At 38.4% G+C, this 23294-nt stretch overlaps 1 protein-coding gene across 4 annotated transcripts in view; it reads left to right on the top strand.

Moving 5' to 3' along the window:
- The window catches only part of GPR156 (G protein-coupled receptor 156), an 87818-nt gene that overhangs the window by 12309 nt on the left and 52215 nt on the right, over positions 1 to 23294 (top strand). For all 4 annotated transcript variants that reach the window (XM_034659130.1, XM_034659126.1, XM_034659120.1 and 1 more), the window contains exons 2-3: positions 17806 to 18281; positions 18530 to 18666. In XM_034659130.1, coding sequence (XP_034515021.1) covers positions 18189 to 18281; positions 18530 to 18666 — 230 coding nt within the window. In that variant the 5' untranslated portion in view covers positions 17806 to 18188. The remainder of the gene's footprint in view (positions 1 to 17805; positions 18282 to 18529; positions 18667 to 23294) is intronic.

Below are 23294 nucleotides of genomic sequence, written 5' to 3'. Positions count from 1 at the left end.
TCAAACAAAAAGGCAGTAGAATAACATCTTTAAAGTACTGGGAAAAAAAACCCAAACCTTTCAACCTAGAATTCTATGCCCAGTGAAAGTATCTTTCAAAACAAAGGCAGAGTAAAGACTTTTTCAGATATATAAAAGCTGAAAGAATTCTTCACCAACAAATGTGCACTGCAAGAAATGTTAAAGGAAACTCTTCCAGCAGAAGGAAAATGATATCAGTAGGAAATATGGATCTATTAAAAAAAAAGAAAAGAAAGAAAGAGCACCAGACATGTTAACTACATAGTGATTCGTCTTATGATTTAAGCCTCTTTTAAAATATAATTGAGAGTTTAAAGAAAAATAAAAAACAATATGGGGTTTATAACATATGTAAAAGGAAATGTATGACAATGAGCACAAAGGCTAAGAGTGGAGATATGGAAGTATATTGTTATACTACATGTGAAGTGATATGGTATCATCTGAAGATAGACTGACAAATTAAGATGTGTCTGTAAACACAAAAACAATCAAAAAGAAAATAAAACAAATAAGCATAGCTAATAAGCCAACAAAGAAATAAAATAGATACATGAAAATACTCAATTCACCTATGAGAAGTCAGAAAAGGAGGAAAAAGAGGACAAGGAAGAGATGAGATAAATAAAAAACAATAGCAACATAATACAGTTAAGTTAAATATATCAATAACTACTTTAGATGTAAATGATCTCAACACCTCAACTAACGGTTAAGGATTTAAAAAAAAAGACAGGATTTTAAAAAAAAGCAAAGCCACCAATATGCTATGTACAAGAAACACACTTCATATATTATGACACAAATAGATTAAAGGATGGAAAAGATTTACCATGCTAACACACTAATCAAAATATAGATAGATTGCAGCACAAAAAATATTAATAAAATCATTTCATAATGATAAAGTAGTCAATTCATCAAGAAGACATAACAATATTAAACATTTATGCATCTAACAACAGAGTTCCAAAATACATGAAGTAGAAATGATATGATTCAAAGAACAATCGACAAATTCATAACTGTAGTCCAAAATTTCTTTTTTTAAAGATATTTATTTATTTATTTATTTAGAGTGTGAGCAGGAAGAGGGGCAGAGGGAGAGGAAGAGAGAGAATTTCCAGCACGGTCCGTGCTCAGCAGAGCCCCTCTGGGGTCTCCATCTCACCACTCTGAGATCATCACCTGAGCCCAAATCAAGAGTTGGATGCTCACCAAACTGAGCTACACACGTACCCCTCCAGTTCAAAATTTCATTGGCTTTTTCTCAGTAATGGTTATAACAAGAAGATGGAAAATAATTAAAGATATGGAAGAAGGAGCCAACAGAATCATCTTGACCTCATTGATCTTTATAAAGCACTTTTCCTCTCAAAAGCAAAATATTCATTCCTTTCAAGTACACATGGAACATTTAGATAGACTATATTCTAGGCCATACAACAATTCTCAGTACTTTTAAAAGGATTCAAGTCATACAAGGTATGTTCTTGACCACAATAGAATTAGTTAAGAAACCAGTAACAGAAATAATCAAATATTTGGAAACTGAGTAATGCACTTCAAAATAGCTCATGAGTCAAAGAAGAAATCAAAACGGAAATTAGAAATTATTTTAGATTGAAGGAAAATGAAAAGTAATGTATCAAAAGCAGTACTTAGCTGGAAATTTATAGTGCTTGAGGGTTTGTAAGAAGAAAAGTCTCAAATTAATATTCTTAGCTTCCATCCTAAGTAACTAAAAAAATGAAGAGTAAATGAAACCCAAAGTAAGCACAAGAAAGTAATAAATATCAGAGCAGAAATCAATAAAATAGATAAAAAAACCAGTAGAGATCAATGAAAGAAAATGTTGATTGATTTGTGACTATCAATACAATCATTAAGCTTCTAGTCAGATTGACAGGCTAAAAAGAACAGACACATTTTACTAATGTTATGAATTAAAGAGGTGACATCACTATAAATTGTATAGATAGTATGAAAACTTTATCCCAATAAGTCTACCAACTTAGATAAAATGAAAAGATTCCTTGAAAGGGACAAACTACCAAAGTTCATTTAAGAAATATTAGAGAGTGTGAAAGCCCACATCTATTAAAGGAAGTCTCAGCAAACTAGGAATAGAAGAGAACTTCATTGCAGTCTCTCCTTTGCTGTCCTGCCTGCTGCTCCTTTGCAGTGTTTTTGGTAGACTTCTGTCTCCTTTGTTCTGCCTTGGGTGAATTCTTTCACTGCTCACACCACCAGCCTCCACCCCATTGAGTCCCCCCCACATTTGGCAGAGCCCATACAGGGACCCTCTGCCAGCCTAGGACTTTCCTTGGATTCTCTAGGAATTTCTTGGATCTCTCCCTCCATGGACCAACTCCAGTACTCCTTGGGAAACTGACAACCTCCAGCAGAGGTTACTCCTTGGTGAGGATACAAAGCCCTATGGGGGAACCAGCGGGACTGCCCTTGCCCAGAAGAGTGAGGGATTTCTCCTCTTGTCCTTCAGAGGGATCCTTCCCTCCCTCTCCTTTCTCTTTTCAGCCCTTCAGAGGTCTAACCCTAGTACTCCTCAGACAACTGAAGATCTCTAGCCAGGGCAGCTCCCCATGTGGTCTGAAGGTCTGAGGGTGAACAGGTCAGATTGTCCATGCCTGTGAAGGCAAAGCCCTTTCCTCTTCTCTTCCACTCCATCCCCCTGAGGTCTCCATTCCCAAAGTGTGCAACAGTTGGCAGTGGAAGCTCGTCCAGGGTGAATCCGCACACATTATGGACTCAGTTGGGACCCTTTCCTGACATTGGCTGACTCTCAGTCACCTTGCTTATTTCAGCCTCCCCCCACCCTCTTTTTTCCTTTGTTCCTGCAGATCCAGCCACCATCTTGATCTACAGGAAATATATATTCCTACCCGTATGAATGAATCCAACAATTCCGTGTACAAATTATGATTCAACAAGGATCCCACCCGATACCATCAGAGGGTCCCCTCCCCCTAAATCCCATGGACCTGGCCACCAGGGAATTTCACTCACATTGCCTGTCAGCATGTTAATATAATACCATGCTTTGTCTATAACTGCATAGAACCCCAAATGGACTGACAAGTTTAGGTAGGGACAGCATGCCCCATGTCCAGCACGAAGCAGCTGCTGAAGATGAGACCTTCGCCCAAATGCCAAAGATTTGTTGTTGATCTGTCAAAAGGGAATGTAGAGGCCACTTTTAGGCAACAGGTTTGAGGAATAGAAACCTGAGTAAGGTAAAAAGGCCCACAGTGACCACTGGGCTAAATGCAAACAGGCTCATTAGGCAACCCACCTCAAAATATCCATAAGCCCTAGCTGACCAATGGGATACTTACAACCAGGCACAGGAAGATTCCATACATTCCCATACCTCCTCAGTCTCCCCGCTAACTATCACCCCCACCCCCACTGCCTCATGGCAGACAGTATCCTTTGCTGTCCTGCCTCTGCTCCCTTGCAATAAATTTCTATCTCAATAAATAAATGAATGGATGAACGAACAAACGAATGAATGAATGAATGAACTTCCTTAACCTCATAAAGGGAATCCATGGAAAACCTGCATCTAACATATTTGATGATAAAAGACCAAATACTTTCTCCCTGATATCAAGAACAAGACAGGGATGACTACTCTTACTCATTCTATTCAACATTGTCTTGGAGGTCCTAGCCAGTACAATAAGATTAAAAAAATTAATAAATGAAAAGCATCCAGTTTGGAAAGAAGTAAAACTGCCTTTATTTGCATGTGACAGGATCATCTATATAGAAAATTCAGTGGAATCTACAAAAAAGTTACTAGAACTATTAAATAAGTTTAGCATGGTTGCAAAATACATTACAGACACCAACTGTGGAAATATATAGTGTTAAACAATCACAGTTGAAAGTAAAAAATTATAATAACCTAAAAAATATGGAATACTTAGGGATAAATCTGATAAAAATTATGCAAGAGCTATACACTGAAAACTACAAAACCTTTCTGAGAGAAAGAAGACCTAAATAAATGGAGAGATACACCTTGTTCATAGATGGTATCGGCTGAATGTTTATGTCCCCCTCAAATTCATTTCTTGAAATCTAGTCCTCAATGTGATGGTATTTGGAGGCAGGGCCTTTGGAAGATAATTAGGTCATGAGGATGTAGCCCATATAAATGGGATTTGTGCCCTTATAAGAAGAGGCCAGAGAGCTAAGTAAATCTATTTCCATCATGTGAGGATACAAGTCAGCCATTTGTAATCTGGAACAGGGCTCTCACCAGAATTCAATCATGCTTGTACCATGATCTTGGACTTCAACCAAGATCATGAGATATTAATTTCTGTTTTTCATAAGCCACCAAGTCTATGGTATTTTGTTGTACCAGTTAAGCTGACTAAGACAAGGGGTAGAAGGCTCAATATTGTTAAGATGTTGATTTTCCCCGAATTCATCTATAGATATAATGCAATCCTAATCAAAATCCCAGATGCCCTTCTTATAGAAATTAATAACCTCATTCTAAAATTCATGTGAAAATGTGCAGCATTTAGAATAGCCAAAACAACTTTTTTTAAGGAACAAAATTGGGACTATTACTACCTGTTCATTATTTTAAATGCAGAAATGGTTTTACAGATGTATATACATGTCAAAATTTATCAAATTGACACTTTTAAATATTGGTAGTTTATTATATGGAATTTGTACCTCAGTAGAGCTGTTTTATTAAAAAGCCAATGGATGGGAAAATGAGAGTAAAAAAATACAATAAAAGGAACATGGAACAAGCTGGAAAAATAAATAGTAACATAATAGATATTTAACTCGTTTATGTCAATAATTATTGTAATAAAAATACTACTCTAAATGAGAAAGATTACTATTAAAGAATAAACATATTAAAAATGATTATTGACATATTTTAATTGCTGACAGAGTTTGTCATAGCCTTTATTATCTTAGTGAACCACACTTTGTGGGTAGCCACAAAGAAATATTTGATTTATGAGAATAATATAAGGAAAAACTTAATTAAAAACTTTTCTCTCAACACCAAAAAAAAAAGACCAGTCCAATTTAAACATGGGCAGAGGATCTTATTAGACATTTTCCAAAGAAGACATATAGAGAACCAAGAGACACATGAAAATATGCTCACCATTACTCATCATCAGGGAGCTGCAAATCAAAACTACAATTAGATATCACCTCACACCCAGTCAAAATGGCTAGTATCAAAAAGACAAGAAATGACATGTATTGGTGAGGACATGGAGAAAAAGAAACCCTTGTGCACTGTTGGGAATGTAAATTGGTGAAACCACTGTGGAAAACAGTATAGCGTTTCTTCAAAAAATTAAAAATAGACACACCATATGATCCAGTAATTCCTCTACTGGGTACGTACTCAAAGAAAATGAAAACACCTCTGTGTTTACTGCAGAATTATTTACAGTAGCCAAGATACGGAAGCAACCTAAGTGTCCAATAGGTAAATGGATTAAAAAGATGTATATGTATATATCTATACAATGGAGTATTAGCCATAAAAAGAATGGAATCTTGCCATTCATGATAACATGGATAGACCTAGAGGGTATTAGATTAAGTGAAATAAGTCAGAGAAAGACAAATACCATATGATTTCACTTATATGTGGAATCGAAAAAACAAAACAAATGAACAAATAAACAAAAAAAGCAGAAACAGACCCACAAAGACAGAAACCACCTGAGTAGGGTGGGTGGGTAGGAAGATAGGCAAAATGGGTGAAGGGGAGTGGGAGGTGCAGGCTTCCAGTTATGGAAATCATGGGAATGAAAGGTACTGCGTAGAGAGTATGTAGTCAATGGTATTGTGATAATGTTGTGTGGTAGCTACACTTGTGGTAAGCATAGAGTGTAGAGTTGTGGAATCACTATGTTGTATGCCTGAAACTAATGTAACATTGTATGTCGTAGTTTGAAATGAGTCTCTTCACTTGGGATGATTGAGGTAATTTATGGGGGTGGTTGATGGGCGGCCCGTGATTTTACATGTAAAATATTACGTATTTGTATATTTCTCAGGAGAGGGTCTATAGCTTTCATCAGCATCTCATGTCCAAAAAAATATTTAAGAATCATGGTTCAAAGAATGAAAAAATTGCTTTTCTAAGTGTCTATTTTCTTAACACTACTTCTCTGAAATTAATTTCTAGTGAACAAGTCAAATGACCTGATCTGTGCATGTGTAAATGAGCTTCATCACAGCAGTGTGGACTAACAAATCACAGGTTATTTCAAGGGTTGGTATGGGTTAAACTTTGGTGAAAGCCCTGTAGTTCCTTTAATTGGACTATGATTCTCATGGTATGATTCCCACACCAGCAGCTGCAGCATCACCTGCGAATTTACTAGAAATGCAAATTCTCAGGACCTACAGAGTCAGATACTCTGGAGGTGGGGGCCAGCAATCTGTTTTTTAAGGAGCTCTCTAGGTGATTGTGATGCACACTGAAGTTTGATAACCACTGTGTTAAACTATACCTAGAAAAGCCCATTCTCTACCCCCTGCTTCCAGGCCAACTTTAGGACAGTTTGTTAAGGCAGTGGCTGCAGAAGGGACATTCTAGTTTGATGGCTTGTATTTTCCATCTTTTATCCTCACAGAGGCAGAACTGCTCTCACACGAGTGTACTGGGTTGCACAGCAACACTGAACAACAGTTTAGAGAAAATCAGTGTCTAACTGAAGGAATTTAGAGACACAGCATGAAAGTTCACTCATAAAAATTCTGACCAGGAGGCTTTTCAGAGAAGAGCCCCAGTAATTCCAAAGGCCTTGGATCTCTACTGCTTTTGAGGAGAACAGTCAGTCTCCCAAACTGACTGAAGCTCAGGAACAAAGTTTTGTTTACCTTTTTCCAGCTATGTGGCACCCTCACAAATGTCCCTTAAAGGAGTACTCAGTATCATCCTTGGCTCTGTTTGCAACGTAGGTTCAAGAGTTCACTCAGCCTCCTTTCTGAGTAGCCAAATGAGGCCTTAGCTATAGCAGCATAAAACTGAGCTGTCCAAAACTAGCCTCTGAAATGTCAAATGATCATTCTCAGGTCCTTCTGTTACCTTCTGAAGCTTGATTTGTCGTGACACCTTACTGTTTTGTTGATGAATAATAGCATTGAGCACTTCACAGCAGTTCTCATTAAAGGAGGGCAGCCAAGTGGAATTCATTTTTGGCTCTTAATAGTTTTCAAATGAGAATTTTATTGCATATTAATGAGCACCAATTGACATTTGTGACTGGTTTTTATGGAAATCATGCACGTATAATTTGCATAATAGTACCTAAGTTCTTTTAGGTAACAATACAACTCTGAGAAGTTGGTAAGGTTTAAATATGTCGTTTTTTCAGGGTGGGTTTTTTTTTTTTTTTTTTTTTTGGTTTAATTCCCAGCTCCAGTCCCTGGCAATAGTGTTGGAATATTAACAGGTCTCTAGGATCCGTCTGTAAGGGATCTCTAGGATCTGTCTATAAGGCAGTAATGATTCACTGCTCAGTTTGTGTGGTTCTGCCAGCTTAGACTGAGAGCATAGAGAGAGTCAGCAAAACACATCAGGGCAGGGTTCTAAAAGCAGGTAACTCACGCTTCTACTGAGTTACAGGAGTATCTAGACGGTCTAGACGGTCCTGAGGATTGTTCCTAGAAATCTAGGACCCCTCAGCTCTGTGATGTTTTGCAAATGTCTCTGGGTCCACTTCAACAAATACGTATTGATCACCTACTATATACCAGGCACTGTGCTAGGTGCTAGAGCAAGGACACTTTGGCTTGTTCCCTGCTGCATCCTTAGCTCTTGGCACCATGACTATTGCATAATAGTTAATCAATCAATATTTATTGAATTAATGCACATGGCCTCTACCAATTTGATTGTAAATACAGTATAAAGATCATTACTCATAATGTTTGAAGATACATTAATGATTCAGAACTTGGAATTCTGTTAGGATATTTAGAGAAACAAGATGAGTAACCTCAATTATGCACCCTCAAGTCTTCTGAACAAATGACCCTTCTATATCATGGAAATGAAATAAACCACTATTCATTGGTGATCTAGTATGTATCAGTTTTATTTGCATACATCCTGTACATCATATGATTTAATCACCAGCAAAACCTATGAGGTGTAGATAGTATTCTCTTCATTTCATTGAGGAGTCAGCTAAGAATTGGAGAAGTGACTAACCTAAGGCACCACAGATAGGAAATGATGTATCTGAGACTTAAATTCATCCTCAGCTTTGTCCATTGCAGTGCCACTTATTATTGCCAATGGTTTCTAGGATATGTGAAGTGAAACCAAATTCCCAAGTACTAGGATGGAGGGTTGAACTAGCCCAGGGGCCCTGGGATGTGCCCCGTATTCAGTTGGCCTATGTTTATAGTAAACCTACTACTTACAACACTGTTTCCTATATCCTGTGGGGGACCCAATCCAATAACCAGTCTGATTCAGTGTAATTTTATCAAATAGGCAGTTAAGTCTAAGCATTATATAGTAAAGGGAGAAATCAGATTTAGTAGAAGAAAAGTTGTAAGTAATATGAAACTAAAGGTTCAGTATTATTTTCTATAATGTTGAGCAAAAATGTTCTCCAGATTTTGGAAAGATCACTAAGTGTGGACTGGGTAGCACAGGAGGAGAGAGGCTTTGGGTGGGACACAGGAATTAGGAAAGAACAGTGATAGAGTTCATAGAGTTCAAGAATATATACAAATCCCAAGGATTCCAAAGCTCTGCTTTCTCTGAGATCCACACAAGACTAAGGAAGTGAACCAAGTCCACTCCCTTTCCTCATTCCCCTCCCACCTCCCACCCTTGCCAAGGGACACCCAGTGATTCCATTCTCCTTTTAAAATCCCCTAAGAGAGATGTGTTTGCAGCAGCCATCTCTCCCCCAACCCTTCCTCCAGTGAATCAGGATTCCCTGCACAAGCCCTGCCCCAGGGTCCTTTTGGGATGATCACTCAGAAGCCAAGTATGTGGAAAACCTAACTGGAGGAACTTCAAAGGCTTCAAAAAGAAATTTATCATCTCTCCCTCTTATAAGGCAAATCTGAGGTTCTGAGAAGCAGATTAATTCAGTCTTCTTTACATTGTTGGGGAGAAAACATACAAGTTCTTCCAAAGCTTATACTTTCCCAAGAGAATATTCTTTCTCTTTCCACTGTGTTCCTTTTCTTTCTTGGACCTCCTCCACAGCCTTTTAACAACAGCCCTAGAGTTCTTACCCCTATGACCCTGCCTGCTTCCGCAAGTCCAGGCCTTGGCCAGCTGTCCCAAACATGTGACAGGCCAACCACAACTTCCTTTAAAGGTCTTTAAAGTAGCATAGAAAGAGTCCTGAACTTGAGACACCTAGATTCTCTTCCTACACTAGGTGATCCTGAACCTCTCAACCTCTGAGGACTATTTCCTTACCCATAAAATGAAGAGATTGGACTTCATGATATCTGCGGTTGCTTCTTGCCCCACCATTCTGTGACTGAACCCTGACCAAACATCTGTTCCTATATATTCAGTACTTTCACACCCTAATCTCATACTCATGCTCTCTTAGAAAGTATTTACAACTGTGAGCCATCTCCTGGATGAGGGTCTGTGTGGCGGAGGTTGACTACCCTCTGCCCTGCCTGCACCTGCCTGCTGCCCCATGAAGAGTAGTGCATGCCCAGGGATAGAAGTGAGTTTTACTCTTTGTGTAAGTGACCTGTATTTGGGGTGTTTGTAAATCTGCTACCGGAACATAACACAAGGCATTCAAAGGCAATTAAAAATGCATTTTACATTCCCTGCTGTTTATAATTATCTGTGTATCTGCTGCCTGTATTAACATAGTTAATGGTGAGCTAATACATTAGACAACTTTGGGGCCCAGAAGGAATCTTAGTGAACATCTAGTACAATGCTGCTGCTGGTGGTGGTTTGAATAAATGCATTTTTTATGCATTTGCATGTGGTTCTGTCTTATCCCATTTAGTGGGTAACCTGAGGCTGAGATACTTCGAATAATGTATCTATTTGCTCACATTGGGTAAAAACATCCCTATTACTCCAACTGTCTCTTCCCCTTCTTTTAATATAAAACATGGTGGGATGAAAAATAGGAGGTAAGGAAATCAGGACAAAGGGAAAATAGAAGGTAATAAAATAAGCCAGAGATACCTAACGTTGCACATTTGCTGTAAGTGAGCCACACATTTGGCTCCACGCTTCACAGAGGCCAAGAGAGAGAGGAATATACTGTACATGATATAAAAATGTTCCAGAAAAAAGTTAACTTTTCCTAGTATTCAAGAGGAAGAGAAATTTATACCATGTTTCCTTATGGAGGATCCACTAAATCAGTGTTGTAGATAGACTACACCATCAACAATATCTTATTAATACTTACAATGCTAAATTCATTCATTCATTAAATAAGCATTTATTGAGTGCCTACTATGTGCCATATGTTTCAGTGCATTACAGTTGCAATTCTTTTTGGTGTTCAAATTATCCTGTCATTGGACAGGGAGAGCCAGTTGACACCTATGTCCTTTTAACATGATTCTGTAGTCTCTGATATTTTTTTATTTTCTAGTATGACAAGATGTCCCAGATTGATCTTGTATATTTCCATTTCCATAACTTAAATTGGCTATTCCACTAAAGAAACCTGATTCCTTTTAGTGAGTGGTTTTAGAGACCCAAATCTGGGTACTCAGAATGTTTATTGTTATTAGGTTGTAATTATTCCCAAGCCTTAGTTAACAGACTAGAAAATATGAGTGTTTTAAAAAGAGGAAAATAAATTCTAAGATCCTACTGGTATTTCTAATTTTTTTTTTAGCTTTTTAACAATCTTTGGTATCTTTTTTTCACTATTTTTAGATTTTATTTATATTTAGTTAACACACAGTGTATTATTAGTTTCAGGAGCAGAATTTAGTGATTCATCAGTTTTATGTAACACCCACTGCTCATTAAATCAAGTGCCCTCCTTAATGCCCATCACCCAATTACCCCATCCCCCCACCCACCTCCCTCCAGCAACTTTGGCTCATGGTTTGTTTGCTTCCCTCTCTGTTTTTATCTTATTTTTTCCTTCCCTTCACCTGTGTTCATCAGTTTTGTTTCTTAAATTCCACATATGATTAAAATCATATGATATTTGTCTTTCTCTAACTGAGTTATTTCACTTAGCATAATACGCTCTAGTTGCATCCACATCATTGCATGGTATTTGTAATTTAAATTAAAGATAGAAAGGTACTTACTTAACTTATTTTTATATGTGAATCTCTTTTCTCTCACTTTGAAAATCTTAGTTCCTGATAACGTAGCCGTAATTACTTGTTTGCTTTACCTAATAGATACTTATATGTGGGTATCTGTATATATGTGTGTGTATCCATATATATAAAGTAGGAATATTACCCATTTAATGCAGTTTAAGATTTCTTTATGGGTACTTTTTGTCCTTTGGAAGTATAGTCAAATTACAGTTACTTAAATTCTTTGTGAGGCTATACCATCAACTCAGTACAGTTAGATTAGTTTATTTCAATTTGTTTTTAATTTTCAGAGATTGATTTTCTTCTTTCTGATTTAATTTTGCTTTTAAATTAAGTGAAATATTTACATGGTTTCAGAGTCAAAACTATAAACATTGAGAGGTCTGTTTTACCTCTCTGTCCCCTCCCCCTTGTTCTTTTCCTCCTCTTTTAGGTGATGCTTTTATTCTTTCATTGTTTCTTTTTGAAAATAATCCAATGACCTCTATGGATGTCATGTCTTTTATTACACAAAAGACAGCACACTATATATGTTGTGTTGCATCTTGCCTTTTTTTTTTTTTTAAACAATCTGTCCTGGAAGTCATAGCAGTATATAGATATTTTCTCATTCTTTTTTTAAAAATGGAGATAGTCCTCATTTTTAAAAACTAATTATTATACGAAAGCAGTAGATCAATTTTTCTCAGGAGGTGAGGGTACTGGTGGGCAGGAGGAGTGGTGGAAAGAATATGCCAAGGTGTTAGTACTTAATTCTGGGTGTTTGGGGTGCCTGTGTAGCTCAGTTGGTTGAGTGTCTGCTTTGGGCTTGGGTCATGATCTCAGGGTCCTGGAGTTCAGCCCCATCCAGCCCCACATCAGGCTCCCTGCTCAGCAGGGATTCTGCTTCTCCCTCTCCCTCTGTGCTCACTCTCTCTCTCTCTCAAATAAATAAAACCTTTTAAAAACATTCTGGGTGTTTGATATTTTCTTCCTTGTACTTTTCTGAGTTTTAGAAATATCTATGAATTTAAAAGCAATTTTATTTTATTTTATTTTTTTTTAAAGATTTTATTTATTTATTTGACAGAGAGAGAGACAGCCAGTGAGAGAGGGAACACAAGCAGGGGGAGTGGGAGAGGAAGAAGCAGGCTCCCAGTAGAGGAGCCTGACCTGGGGCTCCATCCCAAGACTCCAGGATCATGCCCTGAGCCGAAGGCAGGCACTTAAGGACTGAGCCACCCAGGTGCCCCTAAAAGCAATTTTAAATACAGCTGCATACCAGAACAGCAAAGGAAAACTCTCAGGAATCACTGACATATGAACATCTAGTGGAATTAGATCAAAGAGGGAAAGTTCAGCGGAGAATGTGCATGAGAAGGTTCTGTAGATGGTGGAACTGGGCCTAAACAGAGAGCTCTAAATACTCCATGAGGGTTACCTGACATATGAGAAATTGCTGATAAAAAGGAAAGAAGCAAATCCTCCCAAAACTTTGCTTGCTCAACTGATCCTTGTTAGATGACTCTGAATATTTTCTGCAAGAACAGGAAAGAGATTGATGTAGAGAGCTGTTATAATTTTCACTGTGAATTAAATTTTGATATTTTTATTTATGTGGCCAAACCTGGCAACCTCCTTTAAAATTGCTTCATTCCCCCTGTGACATTTCCAAATGCTCTTGCCCTGATCTACCTTTCCATCCATTGTCTTTAAACACCTTCAAAGTATTATTTAATTTAGTTAGCTGTTATGCACACTGGTTGTTGTTTGTAATATGAATTCTATAAAGATAGGGATCTTTCTTTTGTTCAGCAGTGTATTCCAGATGCCTAGAACAGTGTCTGTCACATTGTTAGTGTTCAAAAAAAAAAAAATTAAGTGAATGAATACTAGCAACAGAATTTTGGGGGAAAAGGAATATGTAACCATGGAGTTCTGCATTAATGTATATGCAACCTTCCCTTTCACATTCATCTCATAGCTTCATGGCCCTGGGAGCCTTTTATGATTCAGCTTTATTGTTGGTAATGCAGGCACCAACTCCACTAGCAACGGGAATATGAACCAAGGCAGTTGTGTTTGGAAAATGAGAGGGTATAGAGGATATGGGTGTAAAGGAGAATTCAGTATATGTGTATTTTTGCAGTAGGTACATGCTTATAAGCATTGCTTTAAAAAATAACGAAAACACTTTTTTTTTACATTTACCAACATGTTCACCATTTCTAGCACACTTCATTCCTTTTTATAGATCCAGATTTGCATCTGATATCATTTTTCTTCTGCCTGAAGAACTTCCTCTAACATTTTTTTTAAAGATTTTATTTATTTATTTGTCAGAGAGAGAGAAAGAGAGAGAGAGCACAAGCAGGGTGAGCAGCAGGCAGAGGGAAAAGCAGGCTCCCCACTGGACAAGGAGCCCAATGTGAGACTCGATCCCATGTACCCTGGGATCATGACATGAGCCGAAAGCGGACTCTTACCCAACTGAGCCACCCAGACACCCCTCATCTAACATTTCTTGTAGTGCATGTCTCTCAGATTTTTTTGTCTTGAAATGTCCTTTTTTTTTTTTTTTTTTAACCTTTTCACTGAAGCACATTTTCACTGGATATTATATTCTGGGTTTATTTTATTTTTCTTTCATTACTTTAAGATGCTTTTCAGTTCTCTTAAGGCTTACATAATTTCAAATGAGAAATCTGTTGTAAGTCTTACTGTTATTCCTCTGTACATAATCTACCTGCATCTAAAATTTTATCTTTATTGCAAGTATTCAGTAATTTCCTTATAATGTGCATTAATGTATGTATGTGTGTTTTAACATTTATTCTGCTTGGGTTTGGTTGAGCTTCTTGGATCTGTAGGTATATACTTTTTATCAAATGTGAAAAATTTGTGGTCATTTCTTTCGAATATTTTTTTTCTATTTCCTCCCCCCCTTTATCCCCTGGGATCCAATTACATGTTCATTAGAGCTCTTGCTATTGTTCCATAAGCCACTGAAGCTATGTCCATTTTATCAATTGTTTTTCTCTCTGTGCTTCATTTTGGATAATTTCTAATGCTTTGTCTGTAACCATTATTTTATCTTTGTAGTGTCTAATCTATTGTATTTTTAATTTCAGGATTATATTTTTATCTCTACAATTCTATTTGGGTCTTTTTTATATTGTTCACTTCTCTCCTCATTTTGTTCATGTTCTGTTTCATATCTTTGATCATTCTTATAATAGCTGTTTTAAGGTCCTTGTGTGCTGATTATTTCATTTCTGTATTTGTTTTATTGATTTTATTTTTATTTTTTTAAAGATTTATATATTTATTTTAGAGAGAGAGAGTGGAGAGGGGAGGAGCAGTGGGAGAATATCAAGCAGACTCCCCACTGAGCACAGAGCCCACCGCAGGGCTCAATCTCATAACCCTGAGATCGTGACCTGAGCCAAAACCAAGCATCGGATGCTTAACTGACTGAGCCACCCAGGTGCCCCAATAGATTTTTTTTATTGGTGGGAGCACAAAGTATTCCCAGCCCCATGTGAGCTCCAGGAATTGTTCAGCTACTGCCTACCAGTGGTTGTCTTCCATTTCAAATAGTTTCGTCTCATTCATGCCTAGTTCAGTACTCAGAAAAGGACTGAGGAGCTACCCTGCAGATTTCCAAAGCCCTCGCTTTGTATCTCCCTCTTCTTCATTCCTCTGCCTCACAAATTCTATCTGCTTTGACTTCCCCAAGCTCCAATCTATTCTCCTTACCTCAGCAAGACTTAGACTATGTTTGGGTTTCATTCCTGGGATGTAGCCAGGAAACTGCCTCCAGGCAGTAACTTTGGGTCAATTATAATCATTGAAAGAATATTTTTTATATTTCATTTTATATATTTTATATATGTCACGTCAGTTGTTTTCCACAGTTCTATATCTTCTATCCAGTGTCTGAAAAGAGCAGTTTCATGTATTTTGTCTAGTTTTCAAATTGTTTACAGTAGGAAGGCAATTCCTATAGCAGTTAATTCTTCATGAAGAAGTCGTCCTACCAACTGCACAACTTTTTCAAAGACAGTAATTGTAGGACTAGTTTTTCTGAAGCCAGAAATAATGTATAGAAGAATAAGGAGGGATTTTATGGAAAGACGTGGGGCCTTTCAAAGTCGTGAACTGGTAATAGACTGTCTTACATTTGGCAACAATGTAGGTAACGCATCGCCTATTTTCCTGATCCTAATCACTGGGCAGGACTCTGTAATCTGTCAAATAAATTGTAAGCCCCACCATGTGTAGTGTTGGGTCTCCTACTATCTGTGGCCTAGACAGTTTACTTTTAGAGATTGGGCGGGGGGGGCAAGGGTTGCTCTTGGAGGAGCCTAGCAGATCTTTCTCTTTGTGCCTTAGATTCTGTATCTATCTTGTCAAATCCCTCATCATTACCCTCTACCTACTAGAAGTCAGTAGCATCCTGTCTCAGTTTTGACAACCATGATATCTCCAGACCTTGCCAAATATCCTCTGGAGGTACAAAATTGCTTCAGTTGAGAACTACTGGTATAGAGACACTATTATGTTCCATACTCCAGGGAACTCCTCGAAGTTAAGCTCAGGGAACTAAACATGAGGAAACTCAGCAGGCCATTTGGTATCTTCTTGGGAGAGGTCAGTTTAGAGAGTTTGCCCCATGTAGAGTGGACAGTGGGTGGATATTGAACTTGGAATGTAAGCTCAAATGCAGCCTCTACAGATGTGAAGCCAGGTTCTTTACTCTGCCCCTCAATTTCCTTATTTAAAAATGAGGAATGGTGTTGTTTACCTCACATGACATTGTTGTAGTAAGAATGAATGGGGTTTTATACACACACACACACACACACACACACACACTGATGTGTACTTCTGTATTATGCAAGGATAAAGTAGCATGGAGTTAATAAGGGTTCAAATATAAGTGTATTTATTTGCCAGTATGATTAAAAGGGCAATATAGGAAAAATAAATCTTTCAGTCCATCATGTAGAATAGCTTCCCTGTGGGTTACAGTATTAGAAGACACAATAGGGGATGTCTAAGCTTAAAAAGAGGAAAAGGAAAAAAAATAGCCTTTGCAGCAATAAAATTTCAACCAAAGTAGGAGGCAAATAGCCGTGTTTGTATATTTAGTTCTTAATTTTGCATTCAGTAATTGGACAGTCTGTACAAGAATTTAAATGTCTTGGTGGGAGATAGTGGCTTTTAGTTCTCTTGGGATTTCATTGTAATGAACCTGGTAAATAATTCAGGAACATATGAGAGGCCAATGAATGGGCAACACCTGGTGCTACATTGTTTATGCCTAAGCATGCAGAATCCAAAGATGGCATTCTACACCTGTCTCTATTGTTCTGGCTTAAACACAAGTTCTATGTTCAGTGGCTATTGGAATAATAATAACTGATATTTTTTCCTGTTCCAATTTCCCTCCACAATAAAAGAAAACTGTGCTAAGCTGTTTCAGAAGCACAAAACAGAAGTGGCACCCTCTTTCAAGTTCCATTTGTAAATTTCTAATCTGTTTTCTTTTCAAGAGATAGATTGCTTTAAAGAATTAGGAACATGTCTACCTTTTCTGTTGAGGCTAATCTGGGCCTTTTTGCATTTCTACTTTTGTTCTGTAAATTGAGCTTCTTTTTAGATCACAGTATTCATATTGCAAGCATCTTCTAAGAGAAATAACGCTGTCCTCTGGCCACTCATTCACACGTTGGGAATTCCTAGAGCTCCTCAGTTTCTCTCCCTATTACCTGAGTAGACTATCCCACTTCTAGGAGTCTACAAGTTTGAAAACAAACAAAAACCTCTTGGCGAAGGGTTTCTGTATCATTCTGAGACCACCCCCCACCCCCCGATCCCCCCCACTGCCTGAACATAGGCTGTTCTTCCACTCACTGAGTGAACAAGAACTCCAATGACTGGAAGACACTTCATGCAGACAGCATGGGTCACCCAAGGCCACTGCCACTCAGGATCAGACAGGGCTTAAGCCATGAGTTACATGGAAAGATCTTGCAAGGACAGGGGATTTCCCAGTAGGGAAGAAAGGAACATGGGCCTTACATTAAACTAAAGGTCTTATAGGCTGGGCCAAAAAGGATCTGAAAAGAGACTGTTGAACTTGATATCTATAAATTGTTAAATGAGCTTTGTCTTTGTTTTAAAAATGGTTTTATTATAGAGGCTTAAAAATATATTTATTTAAATATATGGTAAGCCATTGTTATATATAATAAAGTACATATATAAAATAAAAATATAACTGTATAATTGAAATATATAAAACAATATTCTTAAACCTCTGTAATAAACCATTTATATATGTTATATATTAATATATAATATATATAATTTGTGTTATATATATTTTTATATGTGTGTGTGTGTATATATACACACACACACATACACACACACACACACGCATAATTTGTTTGTTAACAGGTTTAATTGCCTTCCTTTCCTTCTGGACCTGTGTGAGAGTACTTGGAGCAGTGACTGCCATCTGGTGGCAAGCCAGAATCATCACCTTGTTGTAAACTAATGGTCACAAAGACGCCCACTCTTGACTCCCATGGTATGCACTGCCAGCAGGGCACAAGGAGAGCCTGGACGGTGTCTGATGAAGGAGCCTAGTGAAATAACCCTTCGCTTCCACCTGAACCAGTTGTTCACCCCAGAGTCTGAGCCAAGAGCCAGCTCTAAAATGGTGCCTCTGAAGAGAAGATTTGAATTGTTCTTGTGTTTTAGTCTAAGATCTGCTGGTTAATGACCAGCAGGTAACCGAGACCGTGAATAAGTGCACACCAAAAGGGGCACGTGATGACATGGAGCCTGAAATAAACTGTTCCGAATTGTGTGACGGTATTCCTGGCCAGGAGCTGGATCGGAGTCCTCTTCATGATCTCTGCAGGACAATCGTGAGTGAACAGCCATGGGGTGTCAGGGTTGCTCAGATATACATGTTGTTGTTGTTGTTAGTGGTGGTGGTGCAGTGGCAGTGGTGATGAGGGGGAGGAGGAAGAGGAGGAAATGGGGAGGGGGGAGGAGGAGGGGGAGGAAATGCTCATGCAGGCCACATATTACCCAGCTTTGGGGATGATGGGGCAGTTTGTGTTTGATCTATAAAAGAGCCTTCATTCCTAACAGCTCTTTATTCTGTTCTCAGACCTCTTCCCACTATAGCAGTAAGACCATTTCTTCATTATCTCCTGTCCTTCTGGGTGTTGTGTGGACCTTTCTCAGCTGTGGACTTCTTCTGATAGTCTTCTTTCTTGGCTTCACAATTCGCTGCAGGAATAACAGGTAAGCAGTCCCATACCTAGTATCTCATCTTCTATAGCCTGAATCATGAAACCCAGAGTGTTAGTGTCCTTTTGACATCATGAACTATTAGGAGGTATCACTAAAACTTATCTCCTACTGTGGCATTAAGCTATGTGAGAAGTTACCCTGATATCATCCGGGCCTTGCAGTATAGTTTCCTCTTGAGGAAAAAACAATCTAATCCAGGATTGTGGTAACTACTACAAGGATATCCAAGAGAATGAAGGAAAGGTATGATCCTTCTGAGAAAATGAGGTATTTGGGGGGTTTTGTTTGTTTGTTTGTTTTAAATTAGTTTAAGGGTAAAATTCAGTGATTCATAAGTTCCATACAACACCCAGTGCTCATCACAAGCACCCTCCTTAATGCCCACCACCCATTTACCCCATGCCCTCACTCACCTCCCCTCCAGCAACCCTCAGTTTGTTTCCTAAAGAGTCTCTTAGGGTTTGTGTCCATCTCTGTCTGTTTTCACCATAGAAAATGAGATATTTGGGGCGCCTGGGTGGTGTAGTTGTTAAGCGTCTGCCTTCGGCTCAGGGCGTGATCCTGGAGTTCTGGGATTGAGCCCCACATCAGGCTCCTCCGCTGGGAGCCTGCTTCTTCCTCTCCCACTCCCCCTGCTTGTGTTCCCTCTCTCACTGGCTGTCTTTCTCTGTCAAATAAATAAATGACAGCTTTAAAAAAAAAAAAAGAAAGAAAATGAGATATTTGTATTAAAAACAGAGAGCACCAGGGAAGTATTCCAAAGCAGCATTAGAGTCTACGGCCGATACAGTTTGGAACCAGCATAAGTGGGCTAAGGTTTCTGAAAAAATAGTGAAGCCCTACTGTCCTGTTGTTCTGTTAGCTAAGTTCTAGCTGGTTAGAAAGTCACTGGCTTGGGATGCCTGGGTGGCTCAGTCATTTGAGCATCACCCTTTGGCTCAGGTCATGATCTCAGGGTCCCTGCATCCAGCTCCCTGCTCAGTGTGGTCTGCTTCTCCCTTTCCCTCGGCCTCTCCCCCAGCTCATGCTCTCTCTCATGCACACTCTCTCTTAAATAAATCAATAAAATCTTAAAAAAAAGAGAGAGAGAGAGAAAGGAAAGAAAAGAAAAGAAAGTAACTGTCTCATCAGGGTAAGGATCCATGGCTCCCAGGGCTGGCAAAAGAAACTAAATGAAGACTTTTTTTCTGAAGCAACTTGCAGAATTCTGCCTTCACTGCTATTGGATCCTTCCCTCAGGACCCACCCCATCTCTCCCACACCATCATCCTGCCCCTACTGCCCCAGCCTGCCACCTGAGAAACCCTGCTGCAGCTCTCTCTTTGTGGCCCACAGCTGAATTCTAGATGGAGCCCACATCAGATTTCAACAACTCCCTCACAGAGGTCAAAATCGCCTGGCCCCACCCCAACCTTATACTTTGTGATGATCACCTGTGCTCCACCACCTGGGTTTGGCACTCAGATGAGGGTCAGTCAGTTGGATTTGTCAGCAAGTATTTTGGGCACTGTTGGCCATTTGAGGCATAGAGAACATGGAATTGTTCAATAGCAGTGACTTGAACTGCTGTGTCAACCTCAGCGTGACCGTGACGCATGGCAGTCAAACCTTAGTATACCTCTGATGCTGTCAAAGCCACTTTTCATTCTGTTCCTCAAATTCACTAAGCCTACTCCCATCTCAAGGCCTTTTATTTACTATCCTCTTATGTTCCCACTGCCTGACAGTCTTCCCATGGCTGGTTCCTTCTCATTTTATAGGTTTTGGCTCAGACGTTACTTCTTTGGGGAAACCTTCCCTGATCATTCTATCCAGAGTAGCCTGTCTACAGAATGGCCACCCAGCCCCAGTATCGCATTCCATGTATTATCACCCTATTTTATTTTCTTCATAGCAATTATAACTCTCTGATATTACCATGTTTATTGATTTGCCTGTTTATTGTCTGTATCTCCCTTCAAAATGTACAGTCTTTGAACACAGGGACTTTGTCTGTCATGCTGACCACTGTCTCCAGCATTTAGAAAAGACTGTGGAACATAATAGGTACTCAGTAAATATATTTTCAGTGACCCTGGGAAGAAGGATATTTACATCCCAATGGTAGCTGCTGCCAAGAGAATGACTGGGAAAATCATGTATTTCAAAGTTAGAGAACTATGGAGTACAATCTTTTCAGCTGCAACACATTTCTATAGTGCAAATTAATACCCAGTTGGCAAATAAGAAGATAATATCATTGGTTCATATGTAATTTTCCCCCAGCACGTCAGTGGCTTAAACCATTCAAAGGCAAGCCTTCCTACAGTTAAAGAAGGAAGCCTTAAGCTAAGAATATTGCACTACTGTGGCAGTGCAAGTAGTAGCTGGTATAGTGGCTTCAAGAACTGGTGTACCTCCTGTGTTATGAAGCTATCTAGGAGTAGATGGAGAAGTAGAGAAGATATTTCCCATGTGTTTAAAAACGATTGTTGAAGAAGGCACAGATCCAGAGCAGAGTTTTAATTTGGATGACAATGTTATCTGCTGGAAGTGAATGCCCTCAAGTACCTACATCTTGCAGATTTAAGGCTGCAAAAATCAATAGTGACCTGAGTACAAATGGTGGTAATTGACATTTGCTGAGTGCTAAGTTTTTTAATTGGATAATCATTACTTTTATTAGTAGTTTGGTTACAACATTAAATATGTTTCAACTCTATGGCCCCATACTATTTTCCCCATAACCCATTTTTTTTATAAACAATTTTGTAGAATGCAAGGTTTTTAAAGCGTTTATATATCCTGTTAGAACAGGAACACTTGCAAACAGTGTTATAGTAGAAACACCTATATTTCTTTCATTCCGTTAAAGATTTTGCTGCCTGTCTTGCTTGCAGTGGGAGCATGACTTGGCATAAAGAATAAAATAATAAGAGGCACTGTGAATAAAAACACATTTTGCAATTAAGTAGCTTACAAGTTCAGACAAGGAAAGATAAAATAACCCAGTTTCAAAGTGCTTTCTTAAATAATAAACTTTGTTCGAAGGTGCAGCATCACAGATGGTTCATTTAATTTCAGTTCTTCAGTCTCTAAATTTATGATTATGTGTTTGTGTGTGTGTGTGTGTGTGTAGCACCACAGGAAGAAAAATATTTTAATAAAATATAAATATTATAGTAATGTTCGAGTTCAGTTGCAGATACTACATTTTTGATAAAATTTTAGAATGTAGTCTATAAGAGAAAATCAGTGAAGATAAAGAAGACCTGAGCAGCGCTATCAACCAACTTGACCTAATTGACATTTATATAATTCTACACCCAACACCAGCAGAATACACATTCTCTTCAAGTACACATGGAACATTTACCAAGATAGATCATATTCTGGGTCATAGAAAAAGTCTCATTAAATTTAAAAGGATTCAATTCATACAGAGTATGGTCCCTGACTACAATAGAATTAAATTAGAAATCTATAACAGAAAGAACTCTGGAAAATTTTGAAATATTTGGAAACTAAATAGAACACTTTAAAGTAACTCATGGTCAAAGAAGAAATCAAAAGAGAAACTAGAAAGTATTTTCAACTGAATGAAAATGAAAATATAACATATCAAAATTTGTTAGATGCCATTAAAGCAGTACTTATGGGGAAATGATAGCACTAAACCCCATATTAGAAAAGGAGAAAGATCTACTTTATGAAACAACAAAAAAGAGCAAATTGAGTCCCAAAATAAGCAGAAGAAAGGAAATAATAAAGATGAAAGTGGAAATTGATGAAATAGAACAACAACAACAAAATCAGAAACAAACCATGAAACCAAAGTTCTTTATTAAGATCAATAAAATTAACCAACCTCTACTTCTAATGATCGGGGGTGGGGGGGAGTAGAATATATAATTACCCAAATAAGGAAAGAGAGGTGACATCACCCAAGATTCTACAGATATTAGAAGGATAATAAGGTAACGTTAAGAACAACTCTAGCAGGCAGTCCCTAACATGTTCTGTATTAATTCCAACCTCCTGATAGTCACATTCATGGGAAATCCCCTCTCTTTGACTATGGGCTGGAATTACTGACATGCTTATTAATGTGATATCACTTTTAGGATAAGGTTACAAAAAGACTGTGGCTTCCTTCTTGGATCTCTCTCACTCTTTAACTTGCTCACTCTGAGGGAGGCCACCTTCTTGTTGTGAGCTGCCCTGTGGAGAGGCCCACACGGCGAACGACTGATTTCTAGTCTGCCTCCAGCAAGGACTGAGGCTTACTAACAGCCATGTCAATGAACTTAAAAACAGATTTTCTGAGGCCTGCTAATAGCAATGAGGTCGGAAGCAGATTTTACCCCAGTTGAGCCTTGGAGGACTGCAGAAATGCTGGCCGCTTGATTGCATCCTTGTGCAAGATCCTGAGCTAGAGGCTCCCAGCTGATCTGTGCCTGTGTTTTTGAAGAAATGTCACCAGTTTTAAAGAACATCTTCTGAAACACTGAAAATCACGGAGCATTCCCTAATTAATTCTATGAGGACAGCATTACCCTGGTATCAAAACCTAATAAAGACATTAGAAGGAAAAAAAACTCTATAATAGCCCTCATGACCACAGATCCAAAATTCCAAAG

The sequence above is a fragment of the Ailuropoda melanoleuca genome, chromosome 1, assembly GCF_002007445.2.
Source record: "Ailuropoda melanoleuca isolate Jingjing chromosome 1, ASM200744v2, whole genome shotgun sequence".
Lineage (NCBI taxonomy): Eukaryota > Metazoa > Chordata > Mammalia > Carnivora > Ursidae > Ailuropoda > Ailuropoda melanoleuca.
The sequence above is the reverse complement of the archived record's forward strand: the minus strand, read 5'-3'. Positions and strand labels throughout refer to the sequence as shown.